Raw genomic sequence first — 26,554 nt, 5'->3', positions numbered from 1 at the left:
ACTCAGCCAGTGGTTTTCCGCACCCTCTCAGATTTCAAATTACACTACATACACATAAATTACACTTACATACTCCCTAAAAAATAAACTTAGGATAATTTTTTGAAAAGGTCTATTTGTTACGATATTTTTTTTAACTTTTAAAATAGAAACGATAAGGCCTAGACAACTTAAGGAAATAAAAGTAATTTTAGAAGTTTTTTTTTGCATTTGTACGCAAATATTTTAAAAAGTAGGGCACGCAATGAATTTTTTTTAGGCAGTCATTTACCGAAATTAAATTCATTTCGTGAACTACTGCTATAAGGACTTTAATAACTATAATATCTCGTTTGCAAAATTTAAATTACAAACACTTTTAAACTACTTTAAAGATTACTTCCTTGTTTAGCCATTTACAGTGTCGAATGCAACGTGATTGTAAAATTCGAATACAAAACTTACCTACAAGGATTAAATACTGATTTCTTGACTGCTTAACGGCTGGACAATGCTACCATTGGAACAATGCGTACACCTGCAGTTATAAAATAGACCCCAATTAGTGGTCCTTAGCCTTTTCCCCAGTAACTCCTATTCCTACCCAAGTAACCATAAGCACGCTATATTGCCTTTTTGGCTATATACAGCTGAACACCGGCTATACCAGTGTTTGTAAGTTCGGATGAGGCCCGTATATAGCCATAAAGGCGAAATAACGTGCCTATGGTTACTTGGGTAACTTGCCGCGGTGCCGACTGGGGTACGAGTAACCATAGGAAAGATCAAGTAACCAACCCTGGTGGGACCTTGGTCGTATGCTGACAGGGAAGGGAGGCTCCCCTCATCGACAAAGAGTGGCTTATGCAACCCGAGATTCTACTCTGCATGTTAGGGGCTGCTGATCATCATCTTCGTGCCAGCCCGTGACTCTAAATAGTGCTGTTCACGATGCTCCTCCGATGAGACAGGGGTTCAAAAAAACAACAACAGTACAGAAGTTAATAATGGACAGATATCTCATAAACGGCGCCGGAGGTGTAGTGGTAAGCGTGATTACCTCTCACCCCAGCAGGCCTGGGTTCAATCCCAGTCGGCGCCGCCGGGATGTTCTGAGGCATAACATCTCTGATCACGCCTTCCTTCGGATGGGAAGTAAAGCCGTTGGTCCCCGGTTCATGAGTTGATGGGTCGATAGGTAGGGTCCAGGTGTGGGAGCTGCCTTCCTGGCACGTCGGTAGCATTGGTGCTCAGCACGGAAAACAAGATCGACGGAAAAAACAAACCAAAAGAAAAAAAAAAAGATATCTCATAAACCTCATTATGATTATGTGAGTGCCTAAGTGAGGGTTCGATTTCTACTCCAGGAAAAGTAGTTAGCACCATGTTAATGAATTAATATTTACCGGTACCAGAAGTTTTGCAATTACATGACTAAAAAGAACTGCTCATGTTTATTAGAAAAAATATTTCAGTTCTTACACAATACATCTTTTGAAAAAACCAGTTTCCTCAAAATTGCGTCATATTTCAATTCTGGATTTTAGTCTATTCGTCCAAACGTAATTCAACCAAAAATCTCATTCAACTAAATTTCAATCTTCCAAATGGTCAGACACCTAAAACTTAACAAGGCTTAAGTTAAAGAAATAAAAAATAATGTCGATTCTAGCAATAGCAATAGATGCTCTTTGGGTTCCATATCATATGGATCTTACATATTACATCTAACTTAGAATTAGAGGATTCATCTGGAAATTTCACCCCTGTTCGTATATTTATTTTAAAGTCAAATCTAAAAAGCCTTAAACATCCAAATTTGATTTAAAAGGAGTGGGTAGTGATAAATAGAGTAAGTTACGTAAATTGAATCTGTGTTGCTTGGAAATTAATGAAATTGTTAAACTTCGGTAAATTTGGTAATCGGGTCGGTAATGGAATTCGTGAGATCCCGAATTCGAAGATTAACAAATCCAATTAAAATATCTATCACTAACACTCACTTCAAACCACATTTGGATGTGTAAGGCTTTTAAGATTTAATTTGAAAATAATAATACGAACAGGAGCATAAATACCGGATAAAAACCCTACTTATATCTATATTTTTCCTTGATTTGTTTTCCATCGATCTCGTTTTCCGTGCTGAGCACCTATGCTACCGACGCCAGGGAGGCAGCTTCCACACCTGGACCCTACCTATCGACCCATCAACTGATGATCCGGGGACGGATTTACTTCCTGAAGGAAGGCATGATCAGATACATTATGCCTCAGAACATCCCAGTGGCGCCAACTGGTATTGAACCTAGGCCTGCTGGGATGATCACGCTTACCACTACACCACCAGCGCCGCTAAAAACCCAACTTAGAACAAAATAGTAACAACAGGTGGTTTTCTGAAGCTTATATTATAATAAGAAGTACTCAAATATTTCACAAGCACATTCCAGTATTAAGTATTCAAGGCCCTTGAATATGATTGAAAAGGGTTGATGGGCTCCCAGCTCTCCTAATTCTGCGAAAAACGTTAAGGAAAACTTTGGCCTCAACGGAAAACCTCATTTTCGCCGAGTACTTTTCCATGAATATGGTAGCATCCACTAATGGTTGTGCAAAATTAAAGATTCAAAGCAAGAACAAAACAAAATGTACCGGCATAAATCTCACTTGGCTCGTGTTGTTCCCCGTCGGTCGGGGAAATGGTTTATAAATACACCTTCCATAAATCTGCCTACGTCGGCGGGGTCCATAAAAAAGTAATTTAGCCTCACACCTCATGGGCAGCAAAACGAGCTACCTCCATTCGCACACGGTAGCTTGCGTTTTACCACACTCGCAATATACTGCTGCTGCTGGTGGCAAAGTTCCAAACAGAGTAGGAAAACTCCTGCGAGCATAATCTTTGCTTTCAATTGTGCGTTCTTCAGATGCGTATGCCAGATTGTATTTGAGCATGAATCCGCGTGGTGGAAATGTACTGGTTCCCAAAAAAAAAAAAACGCAGAGATGCTTCCTAACGAGGCGTGTTTTACCTTGCATCGCTCGAGAACTTCGCATTCTCTACCGCTGCAAAAGACGACGACGAAGACGACGGCGACGGGGTGATTCATGCTTGATTCTACATCATTTCTGTTTTCCTTCTCCATTGCAGATTTTGAACGGGAACACCAACACCTACAGCGAAGTGGAGAACCTTCTGCAGCCAATTATCTTTGCGATGAAAATCCGCATCTTCCCGTACAGTCAGTACGATCGGACGGTTTGCCTCCGGGCGGAAATCATCGGATGCGAGTGGGATGGTGAGTACTTTGTGTAGAATTATGGAACAAGCTTAAATAGCTAGTGTGACTGTAAACAGAGGGAACTGTGACGCATATTTCAACTCCATTCCGTTGAGATTTAGTGGAAGCGCTTGGTACATTACAAGAAGATTTTATACGTAATTTACTGGTTGAACACTGTTCTTCCCATTTTTTAATCTGCATGCTTTCTTTCAAAAGGCAATACGAAACAATTATGGGAATTATTATTATCTAGATCAATTTAGATTAGCTGGAGCAGTTTTTGTAAAAAAAAAACAAAGTTTTCAATTTTCTCACGAACCCAAACTTGGGTGAAACTAGAAATCACGACGGAATTCTGGCCTAAATTTCTGAAAACCTGTTTGGTCTAAATGCAATTTCAATGGAATTTTCTTTCTGAAATTAAAAGCAGTTTTTGATTTTTTTTTTTTAAGGTCATAGAACAGATGTTTAACTACGTATGAATTTTGTAATAATTTATTATAAAATGTTTCATGTTAATGGTAGATAAATGGTGTATCTTTCCAACAATTGTTAAACTATTAGATTTTTTGTCGCAGCTCTTAACATTTACCACGAAAAAAGGCTGGCTTGTGCAACTTTACCGCTCAAAAATAAACATAAAATTTCTGCACGTTTTTATTCTTCTAAAAGTAATGGGAAAAAATATCAATAATCTAAGAATATCTGTTTTTTCCTTCTATTCTTGCAAAAATGTACATGTAATATGAAAAAAATGGACCGTCGGCAAAACCCGGAAGGTCGATGTTTTGTGGTTTTTTGAGTATATCTTTATGCCATGATGACTTACGAAAAATGTTTTTGGATGTGAATTTCCTATAGATAATAAGAAAAAAAAAATATATTTTTTTTTTAGATTTTTTTATACCTTTATTAAACACTCTTGAACAAATCAAAACATATTTTTTTAATGGAGCGGTGAACTTCACCTTTCCGAGCAGGAGAAAATAACTCATGTATACTTAATTCTGGTAAAAGAGGTAAAATACCAAAGAATAATACCAAAAAATTATATGCAAAATACTTTGAAAATAACAATAATTGATATTTGGAAACCAAAACAATACTTGTGTGGTATTGTTTTGGTATTGCATCATCATAATTTGGCATTGGAATGGTATTGTGGGATCATTTTTTTGGTATTAGGGTAACCAATTGATTTTGGACCCCTAGAGGAAGTGAGATCACGTTTATGTCAAAATAATATTATTTGTTTATTATTAATATGCAATTTACATGCGGTTGTGTTCGAAAGCTACTCATCTTGGATGTAAAATGTCACTAGATGTTTAATTTATTGATATATACTCGAAAAATAATTCTTTTCACATCATGATATTTACATATTTTGGTTCCTTCCACTTGATTTTGGACAGTGTCCATAATATATTTTGGACACACTGAATGGGAACGAATATATTTTGGACATGCTGAAGTTCTTTCAACCTATGAGCCTAAAATTAATTACGACGGTCACTTCTTCCTATCTCGCATTTGTTAGGTCCGTCTAGGTGGGAAAATTTTCAAAGAAGGTGCCGTAAAACGGGGTGAAATTGATCAGCGGGGTGAATTTGATCGCTGAGTATACCCAATATTGTACTTATGCATAATATTTTTACAATGTATACAAAGATACATTCGTACGCTTAGTAACGAAAAACATGTTACATATGAAAAAATATCACAAGAAATTTCAGCGATCAATTTTGCCCCGCTGATCAATTACACCCTGTTTTACGGTATGCATAAAAGTTAACCCCCCGTTACTAGCGCTGTTGTACTTTGTACAACACATATGAGTTTTCCATTGCCATTTTGTTGCTGCCAATCGATCTGAAACCAACTTGTATTCCTCAAAAAACTTGTTTTGAACTAAAAAAGCTAAACTTTGATTTCAATTAACCCCCAAAATGCGGATAATAGAGAAAATGTAAATGGAAACCGCGTAAACGGTGTCCATACTACGTGGGATTGACTTAATTGGCTACAACATGCGATATCTCGAGATCCTGACCAGATAGAAAGTTAATGTCTTCTGCAAAGTTGTTCAGGAGGTCAAAACCTATTTCTTAGTGTACAATAGTTTAGAATTATCTCACTTCGTGGTGCTAGTATACATGCGAAATTCTCGTGTATAAAATATCTCTAGATCCTGACCAGACAGAAAGTAAATGCCTTCAGCAAAGTTGTTCAGGAAGTCAAGCCCTTTTCGTTGGTGGAGTAGTTCAGAAATTTCACACTACGAGGCGCATATACGTGTAATTCTCGCATATACAATAGCTCGAGTTCTTGGCCTGCTAGAAAGTTACTGTATTGGGCAAACTTGCTCAGGGGGTCAAGACTTTTCGACTGGTAGACAGTAGTTCAGAATTTTCTCACCACGTGGCGTTTGTATACATATACACTTCTCGCATATGATATATCTCGAGATACTGACCAAATAGAAAGTTACTGTCTTTGAAAAAGTTGTTCAGGAGGTCAAAGCCTATTGCTTGGTGTAGAATAGTTCAGAATTTTCTCACTATGTAGATCTAGTATACACGTTAAATTCTCTCATATAAAATATCTAGAGAGCATGACAAGATAGAATGTTACTGTCTTGGGCAAAGTTGTTCAGGGGATCAAGGCCTTTTGGCTAGTGGACGGTAGTTCAGAATATTTCACTTCATGGTACACCAACGAAAAGATCCTAACATCCTGAACAACTTTGCCCAAGACAGTAACTTTCTGTCTGGACAGGATCTAGAGATATTTTATATGCGAAAATTCATCATGTATACTAGCGTTGCAAAGTGAGAAAACTCTGAACTTAAGTCCACCAACAAAAAGGCCTTGACTTCCTGAACAACTTTGCCGAAGACAGTAACTTTTTATATGATCAGGATTTCGAGATATTTTATATGAGAATTTCACGTATATACTAGCACCATATAGTGAAAAAATTCTGAACTATAGGCTTTGAACTCCTGAACAACTTTTTCGAAGACAGTAACTTTCTATCTGGTCAATATTTCGAAATATATCACATGCGAGAACTTCACATGTATACTAGCGCTATGTAGTGAGTAAATTTTGAACTACTGTCCACCAGCAAAAAGGTTATGATCTCTAGAACTAGTTTGGCAAAGACAGTAACTTTCTATCTGGTCAGGATCTCGAGATATTCCATGTTGTAACCAATTAAGTCAGAACCCTCGTAGTATGGACACTATTTACGCGGTTTCCATTTACATTTTCTCTATTATCCGCATATTTTGGGGGTTAACTGTAATAAATATTTAGCTTGTTTAGTTAAAAGCAAGTTTTTTGAGGAATACTCGTTGATTTCAGATCGATTGGTAGCTCGGCTGCAAAATGGAAATGGAAAACTCACACAGTTGTACAAAGTACAACGCGTGAGTACTCGTGTTACAAAAGTTGGTGCGAGTAACGGAGGAAATATAATATAACATAAGGAAACAACTGATCATACCATAAAAAAAAATCATTCAGAAGTAAATCTTAATACGGAGACCTGACTCTATGCTTGCAGTCCATATTATTTTTTGTATGAGCTGTTCATAAACTACGTAGACGGTTTTTGAGAGATTTCAACCCCCCCCCCCCCCCCCCTCTTCCGTAGAAGACAGTCTCAAACACAAAATTTAAAAAATTGTATGGACCGTAGACATCTGCCAAGCGCTCCCACCCCCCTAAAGCGTCTACGTAGTTTATGAACAGACCCTTAGTTAAATGCGTTTGGGAGATAGGAAAACTTTTGTGGAAAACTAGGAACTAGGAAAACTAGGAAAACTCAGAGTGGACCACTCTACGTGTTTTGCCGTTTTTCCCATTTTGAATCGCCTGATAAACAAGAAATATATTTAAAAACAATGAATTCATATAATTTTGATTGATTTACCTACCAACTTAATCAGAAATCTGAGATAATAGCACGATCGACCAACCGGAATTTTTTTTGTCGCTCTTTTGATGATTCTCATTTGATAAGTGTCCAAATTAGTTGGTAACATTTTTTTACGATCTTTTTTGGACACTTTTTAATTAATACTTTTTAAGTAAAATCTTAAGGTGAAATCTTTATAAACACGTGAAATACATCTTCCAAAGTCAGATAAACTGATTTGATAAAAAAATCATTGAATTGTATATTTTAGACCAAATTTAAAAGAAGTACACTAACGCCGACTCCTCTGACAAACGTCGAAACATGAAACTTTTTCGATAACATTTTCTAAAACTGCATAAATTGAGCAATTGTAAGCAATTTGAGGTGAACTAATGATCTTGAGACATAGCAAGTAATTGAAAGAATGTAATTACAACATCAACCCAGATGAATTTGAAGAAACTAGACAGTAAGCGAGGAAAATATATGAAAAGGGTCCAAAATATGTAGGGGTCCGTCCAATTCATATTTTACCTCTTATGTTATGCTCATCCATACCAAATTTCGTTCCTGCTCGGGTAAACATCATTTTTTTTTTTGTTATAGTCACTTTAACGCTCTTGGATCACACGTGACTTGTCCGGGGTGCGATTTGAACTCGTGACTTTGACTTTGACTCACTACGCCGGGGTCACCCCTCCTAATATCAATTTTGTACCCGTGCAAGAACTCATAATAAACTTATAGCGAACTTGTTTTTGATTTAGTTCCAACCTGGATCGGGTATCAAGATCGGGTTTGCTTGTTGTCTGTCAACCGTTTGTTTTTGTAACCTGGCTAGGGTTGAGGTTCGTACTGACAATAAACTCGGGTTGGCACGGGTTGGAACTGGTTACCAAAATAACAAATAGTGATCGTTCAGTTTATATACAATAACACCCGAGCAGGAACGAATATATCAATACCTTAAGTTGGTATGGATGAACCTGACATAAGAGGTAAAATACCAAAAAATAATACCAGACAATTGTTCCCACAATACTATTCCAATACCAAATTATGATTATACAATACCCAAACAATACCACACAGGTATTAGTTTGGTATCCAAACATCGATTTTTGTTATTTACAATGTATTTAGCATGTAATTTTTTTTTGTATTATTCTTAACCTCTTACGTCAGGCTCATCCATGCCAATTTAAGGTATTAAGATATGTGTTATGTGTCGGGTGTTATTCTATATAAACTGAATGATCACTATTTGTTATTTTGGTATTAATCTATGCTGGTCGAGAAATCGTTAAAAACGTACCGTGTAAATCGTGGAAAAACGTGTAAAAAAAACCGCGTAAAAAAAAAACCGTGTAAAAAAAGACTTCAGTGTACTTAACACCACTTTTGGGGCCTCCCTTAGCTCAGTCGGTAAAGGCGCAGCTACAAAGCAAGACCATGCTGGAGGTGGCTGGGTTCGATTCCTGGTCCGGTCTAGTAATTTTTCGGGTTGGAAAATTTCTCGACTTCCCTTGGAATAGAAGTACGATTGGACACAATTATACCAATGCAAAAATGGTACAGGCATCGAAAGCTCTCAATTAATAACTGTGTAAGTGCATCTAGAACACTAAGTTGAGAGCACGCAATAAGCAAATATGCGATATGCAATAAGCTTGAAATGCGAAGAAGAAGAAGAAAAAGAAGAAGAAGAAGAAGAAGAAGACTCAAAGCTCTTCATAAAAGGATTCCGTTAAGAGGTTCGACAAATTTGAAAGATTGACCTTAAGAGGTAGAGGTTCAGGTAGAAGACATTTTGTAAACTTGAGCAGTACTAACGTATTAAACATATTTTTTCAAACCAATTTTCCTGTTTGAACTATTGCGTGAAACATATGCAACATTTTATTCAATTGATAATTCCATGTATCGTAATCCGGGGTGAATTTGATCATTATGGGTTTAGTTTAGTTTTCTTTATTAATGAAGGTTGGGTTGTGTTTCAATTGTCACGTATGAAATGGCTCCGGGTCATTTAGCCGAATGTCGTTTGGCCCATGGCCTTTTGGCCTAATGGGTCGTTTGGCCGAATGCCGTTTGGCCGAATGCCGTTTGGCCGAATGCCGTTTGGCCGATTGCCGTTTGGCCGATTGCTGAACAACAATACTCCAAAGAACTGCTGATGTTTGAAAGAAGGAAAATCTCCCATTTTTCAAATTCTGATGTGTTTAAATTTTATAACAAGCTGCGTTTACTGTGCAAAACATCCAAAAAACTGCTCATGTTTGAAAAATTTGAACAAATTTGGTTAAAATCTCAATTTGCGGGAGAATTTTAATTGTGTATGGGAAAATGTATGGGAAACGGATCGAACCTATTCATTTGCTCAGCAAAAATCTTAGTATTTCTCAAAATTCACCACACCTCGGACTTAAATTGCGAATACTATACAAAACAACTTTGTCAGAGACTGCAAATCGATTTGATATTTGTGCAAAAAGTTTCTTATCTTTCACTTTAGACCAAGTGTACCACACGCACTATGGGGCGGCTCCATACAAAGTGGTGGCCAAAAATATTTTATTGGTTTTTCCGCACTTTTTGATGGTATTACAGTAAGTTAAACATAAAATTAGTCATATTTATGTATTTTCATCGCATCCGGAAGGTGTAACTAGTATTAAACCCAGTAATGAGCTACTTATTCCTGAACAATAAACTTGAAAGTTTGTTTTTAATTTTAGGGACAGTTCAAATGCAAATCAAAACTAGAATAAGGTTGCTGTGCATAAGATTAAATAGGAAAGGTGGAGGTGGAAACCCCCCCCCCCCCTCCCCCATTTTTTTATATATGTGATATAAGAGTATTGTTTTACCAATCAGGTATTTTGATGAAGAATTATTTGTCTATCGAACCTCCCCTCTACTGAAAATCTTTAGCATCATAAGGGCGTATCTGCATTGATCGATTTTCTCTTTCGTTAATAACTTGGCCAAACCGAAACCGATCGACGCAATTTTTGGACTGTGGCAAGATGTTATGATCAGTGCTGCGATTTGTCATTTTCATTGAGAAAACTTCAGTGTATGTAGACAAAATTCATTTCAGCAGCAACACTGATAGAACTGAAAATCAAAATTTCTTTGTCAAAATCTCACTCTTTTCTTTGTCAGTGACAAAGATTCCCTTGGTGAAAAAACTGTGAATTTGCGCATTCTGTGTCACATTATTGTTCTCCAGGCTGATAATGATGATGATTCGTATTCACTTTGATGGTTCTATGTAACTGTTTTGCTAAATTAATTTGATTTCGATAGTAATTCAGCAAATGAAAAAACTGCACGTCGTCGTCACTGATAGTAATATCAGTGACAATTGATATTGATTGCTACTGATGGTGGCTCTCTGCTGAAATGAGTGACCAGGGTTGTTTTGTTATTATCAGTTTTTAGTGTCGAAATTTTGCAGCACTGGCTATGATCCTTTTACTGAACACATATCAACATCGTTAACTAAGTTGAACTACATTTTTTATACTGCAGGGATGAATATACTACAAAATAAAACATAATTTTCTTTGACTAATTGTCATAATAAAATTTATTTAATAACTTTCTCTTAAAACTAAATTAAATTCACAAGCAATTCTACTCATTTTCTACATTTTCATCAAGACCAAAATCATCATCCAGTTGTTCAACATCATCCATTAATGCATCTAGTGCATTGCCTTCAGTGTTAATATTTTCAGAGCTGTCAAGATCTTCGAATACTAAAAGTGATTTCACAACATCTGGATATTCAAGTGATACCTGCTTTCGGATTCTATTACCTAGATTTATTGAACTTATCAAAGGATCAGATAAGTTGATAGCTCGAATAAAGACGTCATGTAGATTATCAGCTCGTGACCTTTTCCTAGCATGATGGGTACGACATTTTTTTAGTAGTTTATGTTGGCACTCTGCTGCTTCCTCAGCTAACATGCCAAGAGGAGCAGGTGAATGGATTATTATGCTTCCAGCGTGAGCGAGTACTTTATGCACTGTTGCTGGAATTTTATACCAATCATACAAATACCGCCGATATGTTTCCTTACAATAGTCATCCATTTTTTTAGGATTGATCGGGTCTTGGCAATTGATTACTATTAAAATATTACGAAATCTAATAATAAGCTCTTCGTCGATATCCAAAACTTTGGAAAATAACTCAGGAGTTGAAAATGCTTTTCGACACACATTTCCAGTTGTACTCAAAAAATCGCATCCAAGCGTGCAGTGGAGATATGCCGTAATGCAGAGCATCTTTGTTCGAATCGTATCCTGCTTCAAACTTCTGTAAAGTATAAAAAAACATTGTTATTTTTATGGCCCTTAAAATTTGAAAAAAAAAATATTACCTCTATATCACTCATTGCATTCAGAGTAGCTCCACAAATTGGACAGTTGGACATAGAAGAAGTATCAGTTACATAATTAAGAACTTTGCCGTCGATCATACTCATAACGAAAATAAAATCAACCAAAACATATTCACCATTCGATAATTGGATTTTTACTGGAACAAGCTGACTTATTTGATTTTCAATATATCTCTTGGTGTTTAGCACCATCTCTTTTGACTCTTTGATAAATTCCAGCATAATTGGCCTACAGAACCGTATGCTTTGGGGTGTTAAATTATGCCACAAAATGTTTTTTTCTTGTTGTTCTTATAATAAAGTTGTATAGGAGTAGTTGTCACTGAAAAGACGTCACTGTCATCTTTTTGATTTGGCGTTGATAGCGCTTGGTTGTATTGTGAATAGCCTGTTGAGCCATCCATACCCCAGCTGCTTAAAAGCACTAGCTCTGTGTCATCGTTGATATTCATTTGTTGGACGATTTCCGCATCGATGATTTGAATGATTCTTTCTGTTGTATGATTCATGAGTGCCTGTAATTTGACCTGAAAAGAAAGAAACATTTAAAGTTGGTGTACTGGAAAAATATGTGGATATTTATGTCTACCTGAATTTTTGATGATGACTCTTCGATTGACTCGGCTGAAGGTGAGCATACTTTTTTCATACTCTTAATTACATTGTAGCTCGGAAATTTTGATGGGTTCTTTTTCACTGTTTGCTCATATGCATATTTAGAAAAATCGCAGTCTAAAAAATATTCGAACGCCTCTTCAGGTGACATCATTCCATGCGAATCTTTGAGAGTCGTAAACATTTTAAATGCACTTTCTCGATTTTTGAGAACATGGCCAATCAAATTCACCATATTTGAATCCCCATGTCTATACGCAATTTGTCTTGTGAGTAAAAGAGCCCTTTCTATAGTGCCAACATTACCGCCAAATATTTCATCGGTTTTCCTTCGCTTACTTCTATCACTAAGCTCATCAAACTGTTTTTGTGGACGTCCGCGTCTATCATGGCCAGTTGACGTTGAAGGTGTTTCTGCTATGTATTCTGCAAATTCCAAATAACTATCGAGCCAATCCTTATTGTATTTCTCAAAGCGCTCTTGTAGGCGGTGAGCCTTTTGCCACGCATTGTAAAAATGTTGTGCTACGTACTTCAACTTTTTAAGAAGTTGTTCTTCTTTGGCAAAATCAATATTATATTTTTTCTTGATATATTCAAATGCTTTTGTTGCATTGACTACTTGAGATTCTTTTGGATCAAAAAGTAACACGATGCTCCTATGATCCATATTATCACAAACAATTGTTTTCAGATTTTCGATTAAACTACTGCACAATATTGTTGTTAGCACACACACGTTGTTAGCGTTAAAGCCGAAAACAAACTCATTGAAAATATTGTCCTCGTCTTTTAAATGCAAGTAGGTAACATCAATAATAGTTTAACCTAAGTTTAGTGGGTAGAAATTGTAAAATGGCACTCGAACAGGTAATTTCCTTTTGGTAGTGGTCTTTCTTTTTCCGTTGGTTATTATGTATTGAAAATATCAAAAGGTTATCGTGAAAACATTGAAAACTTTTTAGTCCAGTTGGGTAGATACGGTTTCTCAGTCGCGCCCGGAACCCCTTTGGATACGGTTTGTTCTCTGTTTTGTGCGTGCGTTCGCTTTCATAGTTTTCGGCTGCATTTGCCGGATTAGCGCTGGCACTCTACCTCCCGGACGGTTCTACGTGTCTGAGTGGTGGTTTTCTCGCTTTCCGAGAAGTTTTAGAATCGAGAAAGAAACATGATTCATCATGTTTGCAAAATTGCAAGCATCAGAAGATTTGGCGCTGCGTGGTTTGATTGTTTCTCCCGGAACAGAAATTTGTGGCATCGCGAGTGAAAATTTTAATTTCAGTTTATGTACGCGCTGCAAGGTGCGTGAAAGAGTTGGCACGATCGGTGTTGATGTTGGTACACTTGCAACTATTTTTGCAAAAATAAAAAAAAATTAAGTACTTTGACTATATGTTTTTAGTATTACTTCTACGCAGTGTTGGAAAAGTTCACCAAAACTCACTATGACTCGCGAACTTTTCCCTTGGCGAACTTCGTGAAATATCGCGATGTTTTCCAACGCTGCTTCTACGTGAAGTCAACGATTAACAAAAAAAAAAAGTTTTTTCGAAAGTAATGATATCGAAAGTGTACCAAAAGTGCTTCTGAACGTGTTTCGCAGTTGGGTGTGGTGAAATTCGTGGTTGTTTTCAGTGAAAATTCCGTATCACAAATTTGCTCATCGAGTTCCCTTTTTTTTGCCGTTCGACGACATCGGGAATGCGCTCCCGGATATATTGATTTGGTGAGTACGTTCCAGTTGAGGATAGTTCTTGTACATTTCTCGATTGCATTTTCGAGGGGACGTGTCTGCTTTTGTGGGCGTTTGATGGTCGGTTTGGTAGTATCCTTTTAAATATAATGTCTCATGTCCAAATAACCTCGATTTTCGGTCTAAAGATTCAATACTTTAGTATTATATTTTCAAAACATACAATGATGAATTATGTCATTTCATGGCACATAAAACAAAAAGTGTGTGTATAGGACCCAACAATCTAGGTTATTTGTATTTTGTAAAACATCTTAATTTTTTATTATATTTTTCACTTTACTACTTATTTTATATACATTATATACCACATGATTATATATAAATTCATAATGTAAATTACAATAAATACTGGGACGGGAGGGAGCATCAGGGCATCATTGAAGTTGTAACTGGACAATGGAGTGGAGTGCCAACCGGAGTCTAGGAGGGAATGTGTACTGTCATTTTAGATAGTTACATTTCACTCCAACAGTTGCAATGAATTTGACGCGCTCTTCTTAAACAAACCATCCCGTGGAAAGCTTAACATGTATTGCGAATTTCGTTATTCATTTTGTTGGATCATATTGTTGGAAGGAGATTCTCTTATTCCCGCGGGTTTCGCGTAAGTGCCTCTGCTTATGGGCCCGTCCAACCCTTTTTGGCCCTTCATACAGCAGTATGTTGAATTCAGAATGATGATGGAATTTGATCTTGCTGTTGAGTGGAGCCGCATGCAGGGCAAGACCCAAGCTAGGATGGTGGCTACTTACATACATACATACATACAGTTGGGTAGATACGGTTTCTATATGTAATGATAATTTTCGGTCTGTTTTTACAATAATAATTAACTGTGTAACATTTTTAAGATCAAATTTGACATTTAACAGTTCCACTTTTCAACCAGTGTTTAATTTGTACGATTTTTTTGGTTAATGCTCGTATAATCGATATATGTAATTAACAAAAAAAAAACATTTAAAAAATCATTTTTACGACTTTGTGCCAAAATGACGCTCATACGCAGCTATACGCAGCTGGATCCTTGTTCCGCAGATAGTATAGACCTTAAACTAAAACGTAGTGGTGGTCTCTTGAGACTGCTCGGCCCTGCTCGTTAGATATAGTCCAACTTAGGCAAAAAAAACATTTTTTGACGTAGGACTACGTCTTTGATTTCTATATGGGGGTACACTTTGTGAAAACCGAAAATGGAACATGTAACAAATTAAGAAAGATTTTGAACGTTAATAACTCAGCTGCCCCTGGTCGAATTTCAATAACTTTATCACCAATCGATCAGTAATATGGCTACGCATTGATAAAAATGCTTCCGAATGTTGATTTTCAACAAGAAACTATTGAAAAACTGGTAAATGTCCAGCACTGTCCAAAAGCGTCGAATTAACTAACAAATCCACCAATTACCTACATGCATATGCTGCTTCCCTAGCACAGTCGTCAGAGAGTAGTAAGTAGACGAAACAAGTCGAAGTGGCATTCGCTTCCGATCCTCGGGCGCGTGCGAATAGGGAGCCATGTTCAGAACCAAACGCAAATTCTTCGAGATAACCACCATCCGTTGTCTGGCTCGCCGTGGCGGTGTCTGACGTATCTACGGTTTGATTTACGAGGTGTGCTGAAGGTGTTCCTGAAAAATGAGATCCGTGATGCTGTCACCTACACTAAACACGCCAAGCGTAAGCGGCCATGGATGTCATCTACGTTTTTGAAGTGACAGAGACGCACTCTGTTTGGTTTCGGAGGTAAATCATCACCAACATTGGAAACAAAACGGCTCTTTTCAGGGCCACCAATCTTATTACAGAAAAGAGTAGGAATAGAATTCATCTGCCTGTTTGTCCATATTCAGAACCATCGACCACACAAAATGCTCATGTTATCAAACTGGAAGCAGGGATACAAATTATTTTGATCAACCTTGATCAACTTTGAATCGCCACGGCCGGATATTTTCGATGGAAGAAGCAACAATCTAGCATCTAATTCGACGAAGACGGCAGGAAACATTTCTGGATCAACAATAGAATAGGGCCCATCAGCATTTGTAAACAAACCGTTCCAAAGCCTCACAAATCGAAGGCCGCTCACACAAACCAACACCAACATCTTGTAGGTAGAAGTTTCCCCTATCCGATGATGGTGTTCGTTTGTGTGGGTGGCCTTCGCTTTGTGAGTAAAGGGCTTTGGAACGGTCTGTTTACAAATGCTGATGGGCTCTTTTCTATTGTTGATCCACATTTGTGAAGCCGAATATTTACGAAAGAGAGTGTTGATGAAGAGAATCGATCAATGTAGATAGGACCTATTGAAAAGTGACGCGAGATTTGTTTTCCGTACTGAGCTCTAATGCTACCGACGCCAGGGAGGCAGCTCCCAGAGATGTTATGCCTTAGAACATGCCGGTGGCGCCGACTGAGATTGGACCCAGGCCTGCTGGGGTGAGAGGTAATCACGCTAACCACAGACGCCGATATCTATCACGGCGAATGAGAACGACCCAAATTTGAGTTTAGTTATCTCAGAAATAAGAAATAAAGTGCAGAAACTCAGCGATGAGTAAGTTTGCCTTATTTTTTCCCAGGTTTTTCCAGGATTTTCCAGGGAAAAATTCCCGAATTTGAGAAAAGTAAAGATTGGATTCACTCAGTCTATTGGTACTACTCCGAGACTGAATAAAATTTTCGTCAATTTCCTCATTTTCTGGCAGATTTTTTAGGTTTTCCACACAAAATCATGAGACAAATTTACTCATCGCTGAGTTCCTACACTTTTGGCGATTATGAGTGAACTAAACTCAAATTTGGGTCGTTCTCATTCGCCGTGTACGCAAAAAGAAAATAGCCAGTGTCGCTACTTGATAGCAAACTACTCATAATGGGAGGAGTCTTTGTTGCTTTTATACCACTTGGTTGCACATTATTTTGCTTTAACCTAAAAATATATAAAGCAGCGCTGCTGTCTGGTATCAGCTCATTTTCGCTTCGGACGGCGTGGTCAGCAAGCAGTAGGTCGTGGCAAAGGAGGTGCCAATCGTCATCGCAAATTCTTCGAGATAACCACCATCCGTCGTCTGGCTCGCCGTGGCAGTGTCTGATGTATCTCCGGTCTGATCTACAAGGTGTGCTGAAGGTGTTCGTGGAAAATGAGGTCCGTGATGCTGTCACCTACACAGCAAAATAATAATTTTGATATCACATCAAAGTGGATGCACTACAATCATGTCGCGAACCAAAGTACGCTCACGCAAACCAACAACATCATTCGCGTGTAAAGAGCCTTAGAATGTTTGTTTACAAATGCTTTTGTGCCGTTATCAAATGTTATGCCTGATTTGATCAATTAAAAGAACTTAATGCTCTTCACATTTATTCCGTCCACTAGCGGTCCTACGTCAAGCTTCCGTTCGTGCCCCTAGGCACAGACCCTTCTACTTTTTTTCAATAATTGCCCATTTTTAACCAATTTTAATTAACCGTGTAACCTTATCAACATACCCATTTTAAATTTTAGGCAATTAGCTTTCCAACGGTGTATTAAATTCAATGTTTAGACCGTTATTCAATGAGAAAATTGCATTTGTTTCAAATGCATTTTTTCTACAATTTTCAAAATTTTCCTACGTCTGATGTCTGTGGCGCAATGAGTTTTCATAACAGAGGGCTGAAATTTTGGGCATCTAGGTTTGAACTATCTGGATATCAAATGGTTTACAAGATACGTCATTCAAAGCAAGTCAATTTTTCGATTTTTGGCCACCACTTTCCCCATAGTGCACACGTACCTTCAAGCCCATAATACGCCTGTAGGTATGCACGGAGAATTGGTATAAATTAATATAATAATAACATTTTTCTCAGCAGTCTAATCGATTTGTGGTCTTCGACAAAGTTGATCTGGACAGTATTCTCAATCTTTTTACGAGATTTGATTAAATTTGAGCAATATTTTGATATTTGGTAAGCAAATGAATAGATTTGTTTTGCTCCCAAAAAATTAAAATTCTCACGCAAATCCGGATCATAACCAAATTTGTTCAAATTTGATACCGTTGTTGGAGATCTCAATACACATCGTCAAAGCAGTGAGGAACAGGGTGTGAACCAGCATTCAAACTCGACCCACCCTAAAATATGCATTTATTACACAGATTTCTAGTCAAGTGAACGCAACATTGAAATTTTTCACAAATTAGATTGTCTCTTCTTAAGTGCTACCTTTTAGAGTAGTAAGGGAAGGAATAAGTAAAGACAATACAATTAATTCTAGTATTGCAAGACGTCCCGCATGACCTACCACTCACGGCCATCTGGAACAGCTGTCGTAGTCCGTTAGATAGAAGACATGAAGAAGACTGTGAATGTTTAGTTATTTAGATTCAAACACACAGCTCCATGTGATATGATGATCAGCGAATAAAAATAACAAACTAAATCCCGTAAAGCAGGGGGCGAAAAAAAAATCTGCCAAGAATACTCTTGACGTCAGTTCAAGAATTTTTCTGGCACCGTATGGTGTTTATATTACATCGTTATTAATTTTTTCCGTCTCAATCTTTCCCATCCCCGCCCTCAATCTGGCATCTCGTCAAACGAGCAGCCGGCAGATTGTGCACAAAAGTGTACAGATGATCCTACATAGCCATGGCAGTCAGTGTGTGTTGCTGAAGCTGAGCATCAGCAGTCATTCATATAAATGAAACATTAAACTCTCTATTCCGGCCATCAACCGTTCGCTTCGACTATCGCTTGCTCATCCGTCGAACGGTGAAGCGCCGTCATTTCCCAGCTGTGTGCTAGTGTTGCGCCCTGGTCCTGGTCAATGAATCATGTGCGCTACTTCAACCAGCAGCAGCAGCGAGTTAAGCTTCCGTAAGCGAGCCCAGCTCCGAAAGGGTTATAAATTGCACATCACAGCTCTATCTATCCTGTCGACCGTTTGGCGTTGGTCGTCCGTCGAATCACTGACTGACAGACAACAACGCGCTCGCTTGCTCGTGGTCCCTATGCTCTGCTCATGGTTCGGTCCAACTCCCACACCCTACAAGTCTCTGCAATGGGAGCGTCTGCCTGTCTCACTCTATGGCATCAAGATTATTTATCAAAATGGATGATAATTTATTTAAAATTGCATTAAACAAATTACCCGTTGCATGGCTCGAGCATTTGCTGTCGGGAAAGACGGTCAAAACATATTTTTTCCATGGCTATTGCATGTGAGTATTGCACTTGATTTGCATCGATCGCACGATGTTGTAATGGCCAACGACAACATTGACATAAACGGTGCGTGATATTTGATAGAGGATTTTATTTTTTGGATCAGCGTTTATATTTTGGTTGCAGTGCACACTTTTGTATATAAACAAAGTCAACCACCTGCCACTTATTTCATTACAGTACAATTTTTAGACAGAATTTAGATTTATTAAATTGAGTCATTGCCAAGCATTAGCAAAATGTAATACAAAGTTGAATGCTTAACATTTAAAAAATCAAGTTTGTAAATCATACAAGTCAGTGGCTCTCAAACTTTTGTTAATTATCACTCACTTTGAGAAATTCTATAGAGTCAAGACCCACCAACATCTAAGACCGATATTTTAAGGCCACAATGATTTTGAGCAAAGTGTCAGAAAAACGCTGCTTCGAAACATCGCAACTGGTTAAAAATGCCAACACAGTTCTGATGATTACATGCGTTGGGATGAGGTCATGGAGCCTCAGTAGCAGTGCTGTGAAAATCATTCTCAAATTCCATTAATCTACCCCTCCCGAGGGAACAGACCAGCGTACGAATCTGCAAAATAAATCTCACGCTTGAGATTCTTATGCATTTTTACGCACTCACACTCACAAATCCAAACCCTCATTCCAACTTTAAACCACTCTAACGTCAATTGAGAGCATGCTCAAGACTAATAACAATGAACAATGCCATAATATTAAGCAAGGAAAGCGTGACTGCTTTATCACCCCAATTGGTCTAGGTTCAATCCCAGCCGAGGTCGGTGGGATTTTTCTGAGACGTAAAAATCTCCTTCGGAAGGGAAGTAAAGCCGTTGGTCCCGGCCGATGTGTGTTTGAATGGGTTGCGATATCCTACGCGCAGGTGTGGAAGCTGCTTTCCTATACATTCGATTGCCATCAATGGATGGTAATCGCTGTCCGTCGGTGATTGGCACTATATTGCGGAACAGAGACCGACGTAAAATAAAGGAAAGAAAATGATCCTGAAATCTCATTGGTTCTTCTTCTTATTATTATTATTATTATTATTATTATTATTATTATTATTATTATTATTATTATTATTATTATTATTATTATTATTATTATTATTATTATTATTATTATTATTATTATTATTATTATTCTTATCCTTATTCTTTTTCGCATTTCAAGCTTATTGCTTATGGCATATCAATCTGAACATTTCATTTGGTCCTGAGTAACATTGACAGATTCTCTTCGTTGACTTTTTCTTTGCATCCTCATGGCCATGTAAAGACATTTCCAGGTATTTTCAGCACACAGATTGATAAAATAAGCTTTTATCTAGCATTTAATACTACAAACACAACAAGAAACAGTTATGTGTTCAAGTTATTAACGAAAGAGAAAGTCGATGAAGAGAATCGATCAATGTTACTTAGGATCTAATGCAATGTTCAGCTTGATATTAGCATGTTGCATGCTCTCAACTTAGTGTTCTAGATGCACTTCCACAGTTCTTAATTTAGAGCTTTCAATGCTTGTACCATTTTTTGTATTGGTATAATTGTGTGGCAAGCACAATAATACTTTATGCCCAGCGAAGTCGGGAAATTTTCCTACCCGAATGATTTCTAGACCTGACCGGGAATCGAACCCAGCCACCTCCAGCATGGTTTTGCATGGTTATCGACTGAGCAAAAGGAGGCTCCAAAAATCTAATTTATTGCGAATTTGAATTTCGCAAGGCAAAACTCATAAGACACATTGCACCAACGTTTTTGCCTGATTTGTTGACAGATTTTGTTCTGTAAAACTTAAAATATAAAACTAAATTGTACATTTGGAAAGTGTGATATATTTTCTATAATAATTGATCTAGAGTTTCGGATTTGAGTAGCTCAACATTATTTGGTGATCGCCTATGTTGCGTGATGTATTGCTCTTCAACTATTCTACTCATATCAAAAACTCTTGATTAATTCTTATAGGAAATTTAACGCATTGTTCACTTCTGCAATAATATTTAGGGGTTATTTAGTTAGTTAGTTATCTTTATTAAGGAGACTATCAGCCGAACGCTGGTTCGTCCCCGGCTAATTTAGGGGTTACATTTTATTTTTTTCAGTGACAGCACAAAAACTGCCAAAAACAGGCTAAACCGTTGTAACGTTACGTAGAATGTATCATAAGCTAACAAGCATAAGTTTTTGCTCAGGCTTGACAAATAAGCCCTAAGTCCAAGGATCAGCGTCACATTCAAGCTCCAATATTTGTGCGTGCAAAACCATTTCTGCGTATTTGACAAAACTTGTAACTTGAACCGAATTACGCCCACGCAAACAAAACACACCATCGGGTAAAGGGAATTATCTTCTTCTGTAAAAGATCTGGTGTGACGAAATTTAAGGATGGCCCCTTATTGCTTTATGACCACTAGCAGAAATGGATACGCAAGATTTCTAATTCAGGAACACAAACATTTTGCATGATGTTTTAAATTTTTTAGATTTTAACAGTTATAAAATTTTGCATTTAAAAATTAATTGATAAAATATGTCTATTGATCTTTTGTTATTTTGTGATTATTTTTTTGGACAAGTATTTCATATAATAGAGAAACATGTTTGTGTTAGTAAATCTGTTTTATGAAATATCTAATTTGAACAGGGTTGACATCAATGCATCAATGCTATATCTTATTTTAATATATTCTCTGGACAAGTCACAAAAGACTAAAAAAATGGTTAAAGTGATGAACTTTATCTTTATTTCTTTAAAGGGATTGTAACTCTTATTAATCGCAATTTTTACTTATTTTGATTTCTCCCTTTTAAAGGGCAGAAGAAAGTAGAGAAAACGGGTTTGAAATCACGATTCCACATAGAATACCAGCTTTTCCGAAATTTCGAAAATTTTACAGATTAGCAGATCATATCAATAATACTGGTAACTCTCCAATTTTCTCATACCACTAATATGAGACAGGCACAATCGCGTCATCTGCTTCTCAAAGGAAAATTCTCCGAACGAATTTGATAGCAAAAAAAAAATTACAACCTCAGAGGAATGGTTTGTGTATTTTTCTATTCGTTTCATTTTCTCTCGAGCGCAGCGCTACTATATCTGTCACTTGGATTCTGATAAAGTTGACAGTCTTATTGATAGGATGTATTCGATGAAAGCAAATGTGATTTAGCCAAAGGGATCAATAGGTTAAATGTTTCTGCGGTCGGTTTTCAAAATGTTATCTATTATTTAACTACTTTGAAAATTCGCTCAAAATTCTTAACAAGATTTGATTAGAACGTTCTGCAGTACACTCCAAAAACTGAATGGAATACTTCCTAAGGTTTTCTTCAACTTTGAAAGCTTCATTCAATAATTTTAATTAAAAATCTCTTAAATTCTCCATGGAACTCTCATCCAGCTCACCTAAGAATTATTATGAAATTTTTCTTAGAATTTTCTTCAAGTTCTCCTCTAAGCTCTTCTAAAGATGCCCGTGGAATGGATCACATCAAACCACTCGAACTTTGTCTTGCAACATTATTTTGAGATTTTGTCTTCAAGCACCTCAATAAAAAAGGGTCATATTTCTGCTCTTCATAAAATATCAGAAGCTATGAGTTGCCTTATTTTATTATAGTGTCTGCTCTTCTCAATCATCCCAAAACTGCTCGACTTTACGATAAATTTCCTTAAAACTCTTCTGAGAACTCCTTTGAGAATGTTCGCTCAAAATTCGATTCCCTTGATAATTTTCGTTGATCCTGAAATTCTCTTTGCAACCCTAGCAAAATTACAATATTTATCGAGGTTTTCTACAAGTCTAAACCATGGTCTACAGAACGCTCATAAAACCAAAACTATCACATGAGAATCTTTATGGATTTTTCCACAGAACTTTTTAACAATTCTACTCTGAACGCACACAATTGCCTTCGAGTTCTAGTTAATACTATCTGATTGTTTTATACTTGGGAATTTATCGGATCTACCTTTAGAATCCATTTTGATTTTTTTTTCAAAAATCCTATAGAACATTCATCAAAATTCTCTTAAATTTCTTCAAAGAGATGTATCTTGAACATCTAGTCCAGTCCATAAAATTCAAAATTTATGGCGAAGAAGAGGGTGAAGTGACGAAATTTTTAAGGGGTGGTTGAGAAATTGTGACTATATGAAACGGAGGGGAAAGGGGGTAATTTTAGGCAAACTAGCATACTGTTAAACGGGGTAGCTATGCTAGTTTTTTTTTAGAATATGTTCTAAATATGTTTTACAACAGTTAGTGTTTTTTTTTTTTATATATTTTTTTTAAACATGTACTGAGGACTTTAGAGTAAAATCGTAAGTAATATATTTAAAGGAAATTATTGCATTTGTACTATTGTTTACATGTCTTGTGACCAAACAATAACTTTTTTTTCTTGCTATGGGGCTATTTTGATAATAATCGACGAATGTATAAAAACATGCGTGTATTTCAAGCAATTTAGTTCAAGGAATATGTAATAAGAAGACAACATTGAATTTGTGATGGCTATATCGGAAATACATTTAATAAAGGATTTTATATGTGCCTTTCAGGCAGGCGAAAAACAAGAAAAATGTTTGGACAAGATATTTAGAAAATATGTCAAACATACTAAAAACAACTCCATACGATAACAAAGCTACACAATGGAACTAATGTTTCCGATTCGGTAATAGTGCAGCGAGTAAAATTTATCATTATATTCTACTATCAAAGTTACCCGCATTATCAAACCCGTTTTACGGTAATATAATCACTGAACGCTCCTTAAGAATCGATAACTGGTCTTATACTTATGATGGACCCTTTTTGGAAATTCCTATTTATCATTGAGAATTCACTCTTGCATATAATACTTGACCAAGGGATTATATTTGTGTAAACGAAAACCCTACTACAGTTTGGTTGCTTCCACTCATAGCGCTATAAAAAAATCTGAATTATGGAATTATAAGGTGGTATAATCATATGTTGTTATTGTATGTTCCCAGAGGAGGTTGTGAAGTATGTGTTTTACACATAAAACCTGTCAATTTATCTTTTAGAGACTCACATTCAGCGATTTAATGATTCGTGAGCGCTCAATCTGAGTGGACGTTCACGAATCGTAAAATCTCGGATTGTGACTCTCTGACAGCGAAATCGAGAGGTTTGATGTGCATAAAGGGCGAACACGAAATTATTGCGACACCGAAAATGTCATGCCAATTTTCTTATAATGTTTAGAATCAAACCAAAATTTTAGGGTGGTTTTATACATATATTTACTTCAAAAATCAAAAGAAAAGTTAATCGATGGAGCATTGAGTGTAAAATTGAACGCATTTTCGCTTGATGCCCTCCATCAAAGTCTTTACAGTGTCATCCGGTACCAGTTTCTCAGTTTTTTTTTCCATTTTCTTAACATGTCCTTCTCGTCTTTGACTGTCTTCTTGCTCTTCCGAAGTTCCCGCTTCATTATTGCCCAGTACTGCTCCACCGGGCGCAGCTCCGGACAGTTTGGCGGATTCATGTCCTCTGGAACAAAATGGACAGAATTGGCCTCATACCACTCCAGGACACTTTTAGAATAGTGGCATGATGCCAAATCTGGCCAAAATAGCGGAGCTTCGTCGTGCTGCTGCAAGAACGGCAAAAGGCGCTTCTCGAGGCACTCAGATTTGTAGATCTCGCCATTTACTGTGCCCTTTGTCACGAAAGGCTCACTCCTCAGTCCGCAAGAGCAGATGGCCTGCCAAATGAGATATTTGGAGGCGAACTTCGACATTTTCTTCTTCTTAAATTTGTCGTCCACATCGAACTTGCTCTTGCCAGTGAAAAACTCCAACCCCGGAATTTGCTTAAAATCGGCTTTTATATACGTTTCGTCGTCCATCACTCAGCAGCCATATTTTGTTAGCATCTTCTCGTAGAGCTTCCGTGCCCGAGTTTTAGCCGTCGATTGTTGCCGCTCATCGCGGTTTGGGAAGTTCTGTACCTTGTATGTATGTAGTCCAGCTCTCTTCTTTGCATTCTGGACGTAGCTCTGCGACATGCCGATCTTTTTAGCCAAATCACGGCTTGAGACGTTGGGATTTGCTTTAATCATCCGCTTCACCTTTCCCTCCGTCTTTTTGTTCTCCGGTCCCAGTTTTCTTCCAGCTCCTTTGCCGTGGTCCAACGTCAACCGCTCCTGGAACCGCTTCAACACTCTGGAGACGGTTGAATGGTGAATGTTCAACATTTTTCCCAACTGCCGCACCGACAGGTCAGGAAATTCCAGGTGTTTGGAAAGAATTTGTTCTCTCAACTCGCGTTGGTTCACCTCCATTTTCGTTGAATCGAAAAACACGACTTCGAGTTTGACAGCATGTACACAATACACATTAATGAAAAAGTGTGCAAAATTTGGTTGATTTTTACCCAATGGTAAAAAAAGTTATGCCCTGTTGAATGTGTCGCAATAATTTCGTGTTCGCCCTTTAAGACATACAACACAACTTCTTCTTGTATATTTCCAGTACAAATCATCATTATAACATCTAATGATTGCGTACTCCCAAAAACATTTTAATAGCGAAATGAGTCAAAGCGACCTTGGTTGCGGTGCTTGAACGCCGATTTTTTATATATAAATGGTGTGGTATGCATTTTCTTCCGTTTACTTACCCTCTAATAACACGTTTCATTTCAAAATGTCTTTGAAATTTCGTTGCCTATTGTTGCGGGTTCGATATTAACCACACATTTTCGAAACAAAATCCACAATTTATCATGGAAGATTAAAGAACGCTCCTGTAGCAAAAAAAATACTTTATAATTATCTCCAATTTATAATTTCCAATAGAAAAAAAAAAAACAATTTTCAATCATCGAAAATCTGACAATTGTGACTTTAATCCACGAGAACTAGGTTTTCTCCTAGTTTTTTTTTTCTCATGGTGCACGTGAAGATTCCGTACCCGCATAGAATTGCAATTTGTTAAACCACTGATTTGTTAATTGGTCTCTTTTTAGCTAGGCGGTAAAGTTGGTTCATTAGTGGTTTCCTTTGAAAACCATTAGCCAGTGTCATGCATATCACGACAACATGCACGTCTAATATTCATATTGAGTGACATTTTGACGTGTTCAATTCGTTGTGAAGTCCGTACTGCTTATGTGAAATGTACAATATTTACTGCTAGAACCACTCTTAGATGGTAACCAATTCGTTAAAATTGTAATTTTCCGACTCCTTGTTCTATTAACCTCATTACACGATAAACATGAATCGTAGCATTGCGATTGAGCTAATAATCTGTCATGATGAGTGGCCCATAAAAGATTCCCCCTG

The 26,554-nt window shown here is 37.2% G+C and overlaps 1 protein-coding gene across 3 annotated transcripts in view; it reads left to right on the top strand.

Annotated features, from left to right (window-relative positions):
* Ddr (discoidin domain-containing receptor 2) overlaps positions 1 to 26,554 on the top strand; it is an 819,413-nt gene that overhangs the window by 531,285 nt on the left and 261,574 nt on the right. For all 3 annotated transcript variants that reach the window (XM_065222576.1, XM_065222577.1, XM_065222578.1), the window contains one exon: positions 3,134 to 3,281. In XM_065222576.1, the coding sequence (XP_065078648.1) occupies positions 3,134 to 3,281 (148 nt within the window). The remainder of the gene's footprint in view (positions 1 to 3,133; positions 3,282 to 26,554) is intronic.

The sequence above is a fragment of the Ochlerotatus camptorhynchus genome, unplaced genomic scaffold (assembly GCF_037179485.1).
Source record: "Ochlerotatus camptorhynchus isolate MF236.1 unplaced genomic scaffold, CSIRO-AGI_Acam_v1.1 ptg000176l, whole genome shotgun sequence".
Classification (NCBI taxonomy): Eukaryota; Metazoa; Arthropoda; class Insecta; order Diptera; family Culicidae; genus Ochlerotatus; species Ochlerotatus camptorhynchus.
The sequence above is the reverse complement of the archived record's forward strand: the minus strand, read 5'-3'. Positions and strand labels throughout refer to the sequence as shown.